At 50.4% G+C, this 9557-nt stretch overlaps 1 protein-coding gene across 1 annotated transcript in view; it reads left to right on the top strand.

Annotated features, from left to right (window-relative positions):
* The window catches only part of CSNK2A2 (casein kinase 2 alpha 2), a 35005-nt gene extending 27784 nt beyond the window's left edge, over positions 1-7221 (top strand). Inside the window, exons 11-12 of the mRNA XM_070398748.1 lie at positions 1183-1276; positions 6799-7221. Of these exons, the coding sequence (XP_070254849.1) occupies positions 1183-1259 (77 nt within the window). The 3' untranslated portion in view covers positions 1260-1276; positions 6799-7221. The remainder of the gene's footprint in view (positions 1-1182; positions 1277-6798) is intronic.
* Positions 7222-9557: the final 2336 nt, after the last annotated feature.

A 9557-nucleotide genomic window follows, 5' to 3' on the forward strand; every position in this document is an offset into this window, starting at 1 on the left:
GAATTATTGATTAAGAGGATGTGTATAAATTCCATTTGTGTGGTTGCTTGTTGTTCTGCATGCGTGCAGTTCTCTGCACTGATAAGGCACGTCTCACACTTTATTCTCAGCAGTGTGGGGTGGGTTAGGCCAGTCAGGAGACTGAGAATAAGGGAGGTTAAGCTACCTGTCGCAATTCACTATGTGAGTCGACTGACACTTTCAGCCTATCTGTTGCTTGACTAATTGCCATCTTTCCTTCTTTTTCCCCTCTGCAATTAACTGAAACTTGCCTGAAGTTGACATCGCTCTTTGGTCTTGGAACCTATTGGCCCATAAGCATTAGAAGATAGCAAATTTGAAAGGTCTCACCCTTCAGTGGTCCAGGGCACAGAAATCTATTTCTACCCTTTGAGTTGATGGAATTCAGAGCACTGATGTTTACAATATGTAATTCATGATCTGTCTACTTTTATGAATACTCATGCTTCTATTTAAAAAATGTTTTTTTAGCTACTATTGCTTAAAATGGTTAGGTCATCTAAATATATATGTGTTTATGTGTGTGTGTGTATTTTTAAAAATTTTATTTTTAAAAAAATATATTTTTATTGATTTCAGAGAGGAAGGGAGAGAGAGATAGAAACATCAATGATGAGAGAGAATCATTGGTTGGCTGCCTCCTGCACACCCCACACTGGGGATCCAGCCTGCAACCCGGACATGTGCCCTGACTAGGAATCGAACGGTGACTTCCTGGTTCATAGGTCAACATGAACCACTGAGCCATACCGACTGGGCGAAATGGTTAGATCTTCTAATGGCTCTTTTCATTCACCCTTTCCTCTGAAGTGCCTATTATTGTGCGTGCATTGAAGAAATTGGGGGTTGGGCATGATATTAGTATTCAAGGAAAATAGCACATAAGAAAGTGAGTAGAAATTTGAGCAGTGGGAGATGAGTGTCTGTGCCGCTCTTTGTGAGTCTGAGTCATTGAACTTGACTCTGAGGAAGTATGACTGCTCACCCTGATCATTTTTCAGTACCTGGTTCTTCTATAACCACATGCTGCCATTTCCCTCGCTCTCCTGGTCCTGCCTTTCCCGGCAGTGTGTCCTCTCTGGCTCACTGTGGAAGGCGGGGCTCGGTGTGATATTCCCTCCCTCCCGCCCAGCCTTGCTGACCTGGCCCTTTGCCTTGCAGACCCCGTGGTGAAGGAGCAGTCCCAGCCCTGTGCGGACAACGCTGTACTTTCCAGTGGTCTCACGGCGGCCCGATGAAGACTGGAAAGCGACGGGTAATGCGGCATTGATGCTTGCCAATAAAACCAAGCAACACAACACAAACCTTGAAGGAAAACTCCAGTGTGATACAAAGAAATTCTAGTCATTCCTTCTAAACGCAAAGAAGAGTAAAGACCTAAAAAGTTTGTCAAAAAGAAAGAAACTCCCCAGTCCTAGTCTCCAGGGCGCTGATGCTCCGGCAGCGAGCGAGACGCTGCCCCTAGTTCAGGATCTGAGGGGCCTCTCCCTGTGGAATGCACGGGAGACGGGAGACTCGGAGTTGTTGTACACTCACCTGTGTTTCACAGGAGACCGCCCGCTCTGAATGTCTGACTTCCTGTCTATTCCACTGTGGTCTGGTTTCCTTGGGTGAGACTCAGGCTCGAGTTTTAGCCACACGTCAGCAGCCTGTACTGACACACCAGCCTCACTTACGAACAGGAGATATTAAAACAGCGACAGTATTTTTTTTTAACTCTTTTACAAATTCATGTTTTATGTATTTTTTTATGACATGAGCTCTGTAGGAAATGTACCTCAGCCCTGCAGTTTCCTCTAAGCCTATTAATTTGGGAGCAAACTGCAGTCACTCTCATGAGTTCCCTTGGGTGTCAGCAGACGTCACTTTAAACCCTGTGATGCCACGAACAGGTCCATCGTCTCTTCAGAAGTTAGATGCTAAGTGCATAACTTGGAGCTCACTGTAACCTTTGTTGATTTGCCTAACCATAAAATCTTGTTGCTATTTTTTTTGTGTAGCTTTTTTTTTTTTTTTTTTTGCAGCCTTGTAAGGAAGCCTCACCATTTCCCAGCACATCCCTGTGTGTGCACCTATTTTAACGCATCTCTGAAACAAAGACGTTTTGTTCACAACCATAACTAAAGCTGGGTGGTCGGTCTTTAGACAGGTCAGGGGGGAGAGGGAGGAAAAAGGTTCTATGAGAATTTATTCAGGAATGACCTATTGGGTGAAGAAAAAAATATATATCCCCATCCCACCCCCTTTTTGCCTCTTTTTATCCCCTTGAGAAGTAATTCCCCGCTGTAATCAGGGTACTCTGCATTTCTAAGCTCTGATGGGTAATACGTGAATGTGATGGCAATGACAAGTCCCTCTCGCCTGCAGGTACGTGGGCAGGGCCACCCACAGCCCAGGCGGCGAGGGTCTTGGGGGAGGAAGTGGAGTTTCCGGAGTGAGTAGCAAAGCCTGGGATCCATGTGCCAGCCTTCACGTTAGCAAAGGAAGCTAGATTTTGTTTTAAAAAGTAAAAATAGTGCTGATTTCATTTGGGGGACTTGACATTAACATGATTTGCAAGCAGTCCCCGCCCCCCAGCTGCAGAGCCGCGCCACAGCTATGGGGACTCGCACAGCTAGGCTGGAGTTGGAGGGGTCTGCCACCACGTCACATTAGGGTTTCTTTATTAACTATTTAATAATGCCATACGTTTTTATAAGGGTAGATTGTTTGTTTGAAAGCATCTGTTTACATTCCATATTCCAATAAAATCATATTGGTATTGGTAGCAGGTCCTATCTCTAAATGTAGATTCTATTTTTGTCATTTGGTTGGTGGGAACTTGAAATACAAATAAAACTCTTATTTATAGAGTTGAGCTTACAGATTAAAAAGTAAGATCCCAAAGCCAGGAAATGAATCCCGCTAAGGTTCTCATACATATACTACCTGCCTGCATTGCACATTCTGTGTATTAATGTCTGCATTTGTTCTGTCTGAAAATGGAAGACAAGGCACGAGCTCTTGGCTGAACCTAGATCACCGTGTCAGGCAGTAAAACTCTGGGATTGTCAGAAGCCTTCTCACGTGCCCTCTGAGGCAACACGGAGCTGTTGTTTATTTATCAGGGAGATGTGCCACTGTGTGTCTTTCCTGCCCCGCCCCTTCGTCCCCACGCTCTCCTCCCACACCTGTAAGTTGCCTGTCTGGACCAGGCCGGGAGCCGAGAGGAGGGCTTGGTGAGGTAGTGACCAGTGGGGCCCCAGAGGCAGGACAGCATCTGGAGCAGAGCCGGCGAGTCACTTGTCCTCTCCTTTGCTCGTGACTCGGTAGGTGCAGACGCTCACCTGCCTGCCCTGGCTCTGCAGCCGCCGCTTGGACAGGAGCAGTGCTTCCTTTATGCACACAGTCTCCTTTGCTCCCACCTGTCTTTTCCCTGTCTTCATGCCTTAGACATGCGGGAGAACGGAGTTTAAAACGCCCCACTCCTTTCTCGTCTGGCCTCGACCAGCTTGCTGGCTGCTGCCACTGTAGGTTGTGTTTTTCCCCAAACAAGTGAGTCCAGTCCAGACCTTTTCTCTTAACCTATGCCCAAACCATGGTGTGTCCACACGGACCTGGCTCCGCTGCTATTTGAGAGCATGTCCCCGGGTTAGGGGGTGGTCTTGGAGAGTTCTGAGAAAGAGGGGTGAATGTGTGTGCGTGTGCCTGTGCGTGTGTGTGAGAGAGTGTCTAATATTTAGACTAAGCTATGGTAGATCTACCCACCCCCTATCCTTTTCAGTTAGCTATATTTCTTAATTCATCTCAGTAATTTTCATTTGATATTTTGTTTGCTTCATTACCTTATAACAGGTTAAAAGTGCCTATGATAAGGACTTATTATTTCCTAAAGAAAAGCAAAAAAATGTGGGGAACAGGGTAGTGTTACACTGTCATCTCAGGTACTGCCTGTGTTTAAGAACATAGATGTGGTGCGGTGAGGAAAATGGCTCCTGTGCCATGTACAGGCGGGTAGCACAGTCTGGCCCCGCGAGCAGGTCTGCAGGGGTTCCTCCAGCTGAGGCGGCCGCGGGGAGGGCAGAACTGCCGATCGATCTTTTCACCTGTGGTTCACTTGCAGTTCACTCTCCCCTGGGTCATATCAGCTGGCCTGCTCCTGTCCCCTCCCGTCCCTGTGGTAGGGGCTGGGCGGGAGCAGCCGTCACATGTATAGTGCAGACCAAGCATTCGTGGGCCTTCTCACAGTGAGGCGCGTGTCGAGGCCAGTTCTGTGGGCACTTAGCCGGTACTCACTCGCTGGGTCTCCTCACAGACCCTCTAGCACATCGGTGCTCACGAGGCTCAAAGCAGATGTTTCCCCTGCAAAGAGGAAGGTGCTCAGACGGATTCATTAGAGGAGACCGCAGAGCTGGGGATCCTTGGGGCTGGGAGAGGCCGGGCCAGACAGCTGTTAAAGGAGAAGCTGAACCAGTAACAGTCGAAAGAGGGAATGTGACTTCTGAGGGGAGAGGACCTGGGGGCACAACGGTCATGTTCTGGGTGCGCCCTGAGGCGGGCACTCCCCCTGGATTGGTGCCAGCGGGACCACAAGGTGCTCTCCAGGCAGATGCCGAGTCCCAGCGAGCTGGCGGCCGGGGCTCGGCCTGGGCCTACTCAGGGAAAGGACAGGTTCTCCCAGGTGCTGCGTGGCTGAGGATGGGAGCAAAATTACTTTGGGACACAAGCAACAATTGGAGGAGTTTTTGTGTATGCACTGAAGTGGATCTAAGAGCCCAGTTAATATTTCCTTTAATGCCAGGTCAGAGGAAATGGTTTGTTTAGAAACCTGCATTACTGCACGGGCACCCACGGGGAAAGCAAACCCCCTCCTACCATTGAACAGGAGTGGGCACCAACCTGGCGGAGTCACCGAGATAGAAACCCCTTTAAAGCAAAAGCAGGGTCCACACGAGCACACAGGAAGCCAGAGTTTGTCAGCGAGCTGAACTCTAAGACGGGACCGGGGAGGGCAGGTGGTGGGGAAACACCAGCTGAGAAAGCCAGCCATGGCATGTGCTTCTGAGCTACATGGATGTGTTGATGAACACGGCCCCACGCAGGCCGTGAGGTGAGGCGATGGGGCTGTGCAGGTGGGCGGACTTTTGTGTGGAGACTCAACCATGTGCTACAAATGTGATGCTTAATTCCTGAACTACATGTATTGAGGATTGTTTTTAAAAAACCAACTTTCATTGACTCAATAAATTAACCGTTTTTTCACTTGCTGGCTTTTCGTGCTGTGAATGGTGACTGAGAGGTGGGGACAGGAACTTGGCACCCCGTGCAAAGCTTGGGTAAATCAAGACCCCTGGAGCCGACTCGCCTTCCGTTTGCCAAAAAGCAGCGCCCCCTGGCTGCGATCCTTACAGATGACCACGTCAGACACAGTGGTGGCCCCCTCGGTGCATCACTGGACGCTGATGCACGATTTCTGTGCTGCTGCCCTTAGCGGGAAGAAAAACGCCCTGGGAAATCCTGTTTTGCCTAAATAAAGATGTTGGTCACCCGCCTTCCCCAGAGGGCGACAAGCCCCTGCTCTGCGGACCTTAAGCTTGTGTGTCCTGTCTCGGGGGAGAGGTGGGGTCACCCTGGAACTGCAGAGATGTATGTGGTGGTGGCGGTAATCCGCTGGGTGTGAAGACAGCGGGAGGCGTGTCCGAGGGGACCTATTGCTGGTTCTTGGTTCTTGCTTCTGAACTGCACCCCTCAGACACCTGCTGCTTGGGGCTGGCCTGTTTCTCCCCCAACTTGAGCCTTCGTGGCAGTGCTCTGCGTTTAGAAACGTCTCCCCACCCCGTTCCTTGCAGCACTCTCGGGCATGTGCCGTTGTTTGGCAGACGGTGGTGTCTTTAATTAATGTTCTTTTTCTTCCCGACTGGTCCCTCTGTGGAGTTGGATGCTTGGAAATCAGTTTCTGAAGCGCTGAAAGGCAAACTAATTTCTTACCCGTATGCACCACGTGGCCTCAAATACTGAGCAGTAGAGCTCTTTACCCCGAGTTCACGGACCGATGTTCCGGTGACCGCTGCCCAGGTGCGCAGTCCTTCCCCTCGGGGCTGAGGTACCGTTCTGAGACTCTTAGAATTCTGCTGGCATCTCGCCTCCCACCCCACTGCGCTGGACATGGGAGGAGGAACGGTGTTCAGGCCACGCTTTCAGGGGAGAGTAAACAGGGCGGCAAAGGCAGGCTTATAGCTGTGAGCACACTGCCATTGTGCTGTTCTTTTGAGTTGATGAAGCTCTTGTAATAATCCTAACCTGCACGTCTTTTTCCATACGAACAGCTGTAAACCTACTTTGCTCACCCCTGTATGAGCCAGTTCCTCAGAGAAATACAGTCCTCTAACTCTCAGTCCCACGCTGTTTTCAGTGACGTGGATCAGATCTGATGGGGCTCCAGAGGTGGCCTGCGCAACTTGTGGCCAGGTTCCCACAGGACGGTCAGTGTCCCGGACCTGAGAGGCGGGGAAGAGACTTGGTCACCCCCGTGGGGTCCAGAACTTTCCCCTTGCTCTCGCACAAGGCCGTGCAAAGGCTGCCTCTTGATGGTGATCAGAAGAGCAAGTTTGGAAAGGGTACCACTCCAAACCCGATTTCATGGTCTCCCTAGGTTTCCCGCAAAGTGGCACAGGAAAGGCAGGCTTGCACACACTTCCCAGCCCCCTCCAGGAGGAAGCCACCGACAAGGGAGGCCTGTCCTCACTCCCGGTCAGATTGATTAATGCGTCTTTCCCCTCCTCCCATCTCTTTCCCCAGGTCTGTGGCGGCTCCTCTCACTTTTCCATAAGCAGAACAAGAACCAATCAAACGTCTTAACGTGTAGAGAGATCACGTGCCGTGAGCAGACACACGGTGGCGGGTTTGGCGAGCACGAACTAGACCAACCGAAGGGCAGCCCACCACCGTATATCAAACCTCACTTCCGAATGTAAAAGGTTCCCACGCCTTTGGCTTCCGGTTGACTTCCTCCTGACCCAGAAAGCATGGGAAATGTGAAGGGTATGCAAATGGTTGTTGGTTACTGTTGCTCCCCCGCGCCCCTGGGCGGTCCCGTGGCCGCCTGGTTTCCAGCAGACCACAGACTCCGCAGCGGGGGCGCGGGGGCTTATATGGCATGATGGGCAGTTACATATTATAATTTTAAAAGTATATATTATTGAATAAAAGGTTTTAAAAGAAGTGTATGGAGAGTTTTCAGTATGGAAGGGGCCATTCACGGAGACCCATGGCCAGACGGCTGAGTGACACAGAAGAGCATCGGTGGCAGGTTCTGGCCAGAGGACAGAGGGGAAGTCCCAGAGGTGGAGAGGCAGGAGCTCAGGATGCTCTCTACAGGGACGGGAAGTCAAGGAGGGGTGCTGAGCTCACCCTGGGAAAAAGGCAGCGGATTCAAGGAGACTCGTGAGCCCAGAAAGCCAGGCTTTGCCTCCAACACGCATTTGGCCTCCCTCGACTGGTCCTTGCAAAGCAAGGACCGTGATGTAGGCGTGCCACTTCCGGTGAAGTCAGGAAGGTGCCTTAGCCCCTTGGCGTTCCCTTTGCTCCTGTCTCCATATTTATCCCACCTCCCAATCCTGTTCCCTCTCCCCAAGCCCCCTTCTAAAATAGCACCTTACCTTGGAGGATGGAGGCCGCTGTCCTGAGGCAGGGCAGGGCCCGGGCTCTCAGGTCCCCATCCCGGGGCTGTTTCTGGTGCATTGATAGAATGGCGTGGAAGCACTGGCTGTATTTATCCAAGGAACAAACTCAACCTGTTTTACAAATGAGCCTTCCCTGGCTCCGTCAGTCCTCCCCTCCTAGGACAGCTGTGTCACAGCCTGGTGTCTGGCGGTGGCCTGTGCCCTCCCACTGCCTATAGAGAGCAGAAGCGACAGGCAGACCCCAACACCCGTGCTCCACAAAGGCCACGTGGTCCGCACAACATCCTCTCTCCGGTCTTTGCTGCTTGCCCGGAACAGGTGACTGGCAATCCAGGTGTGGACACTCACAGTTTTTGAAGCAATTATGGGGGGGAAGCAATTATAGGGGGGAAGCAAAGAGGCCCTTCTGCCATCACAGGGTCACAGCGTCCCCTGGGCCATCTGTCGTATCCAAGCAGTTCCTCAGGTGTGGGAGCTCAAGACCGTGCCCTTGAACACCAGCGAGTGAGGCCCGCAGGCCCACCGCCCGCGGACTGAGGCCAACGGGGCACCGAATGGATGGACTTAATACTTTCCAGCTCCAACACCGGCCTGGGGTCCTCAAGCGGTCTCTCTCACGAGGCCCTTTTGGACTTACAGTTCTGCAAATTTCGGTTGGTCTCCCAGGTCTCCGGGACAGCATCTCAAGACCTCCTTGCCATGAGCATGTTCCTGGAACTCCTGTGGACGTGGTGCTTCGCGTGCGCATGTCTCTCTACATAGCATGTTACCGCCGTGCTGACCGCGGGGTTGCAGGGCTGCTGCCAGGAGGAAGGGTCTCTTCGGAGCAGATACACGGTCGTTGGCTTGGGAGTTCTTTAGATGCCACGCAGAACTTGAACTCTAGCTTCGTCCTCCAATTTCCCTTCTCGGTGTGAACATCTTGTTTTCCAGAAACTTCTCAACCAAGAGAACCTTGTTTTTGTGGATGTGCTCGATGAGAGAGGGGTTGTAGAAAGAAGGGGAAAGAGGAGGGTTTTTTTGTTTTTGTTTTTGTTTTTTGGTGGTTTTGGCCTTGAAAAAAAGGGACAAGGAACCTGCTAACTCAAGAGCAGTCTACTGCCCATCCATGATGTGCTCAGAAATTCAGAACATCAAGTCACATTTTTCAGTCGTCCTGCTTGTGTCTGGGTTGTTTAATACTGAATTTTCTCCATTTTCAAAGTAATACATGCTCATGGTAAAAGCGTCATGTTACAGCAAAGTACCTAACGAAAGCCTCTCCCCACCCACATGCACCGGCATACAGAAACGTCGTAACCACGGTGAAGATTGGCATGTACCTTCCAGTTTGTCTCCTCTGCATTTACTAACATTTCAAAACGACAGTGACTTTTATTTTTACAGAAATGTAATCAGACTCTATATTCTTTTTCTGCAACTTACGTTTTTACTTAATTGTGAATTCCTACTGTGAGCACATACAGACCTACCTCACCCCTTTTCGTGCCTGCATAGTTTCCCATTATGTGATGTACCACAGCGGAAGCCATCGCTTACTGATAGACTCTTATCAGTACTATTACCAGTCAGTATTGCTGTGATGAACACATTTGCACATACATTTTTTTTTACACAGTATGTATGTTTGTGAGATAAACTCTTAGAAAACTTGAACTCCTGTGCCATATGATTTTTTTTTTTTTTTTTTAAGAAAGGGCATTGTTATGATTCAGAGAAAGTCTTCCATCCCTTCTCTCACTGGTGTGGGTTGGAACCGTGATGCCTTTAGTGGTGGAATCTTGTGGGGTTCTGCCAGATTTGGGGCATGGCGCCCAGGGCCTAAGACTTCCCAGGGGCCTACAGAAATGTTTTCGACCCCCAAAAAAACCAGTG

Source organism: Myotis yumanensis, unplaced genomic scaffold, assembly GCF_028538775.1.
Source record: "Myotis yumanensis isolate MYYU_CA2020_CCGP unplaced genomic scaffold, mMyoYum1.0.hap1 SCAF_18, whole genome shotgun sequence".
NCBI classification, from domain to species: Eukaryota; Metazoa; Chordata; class Mammalia; order Chiroptera; family Vespertilionidae; genus Myotis; species Myotis yumanensis.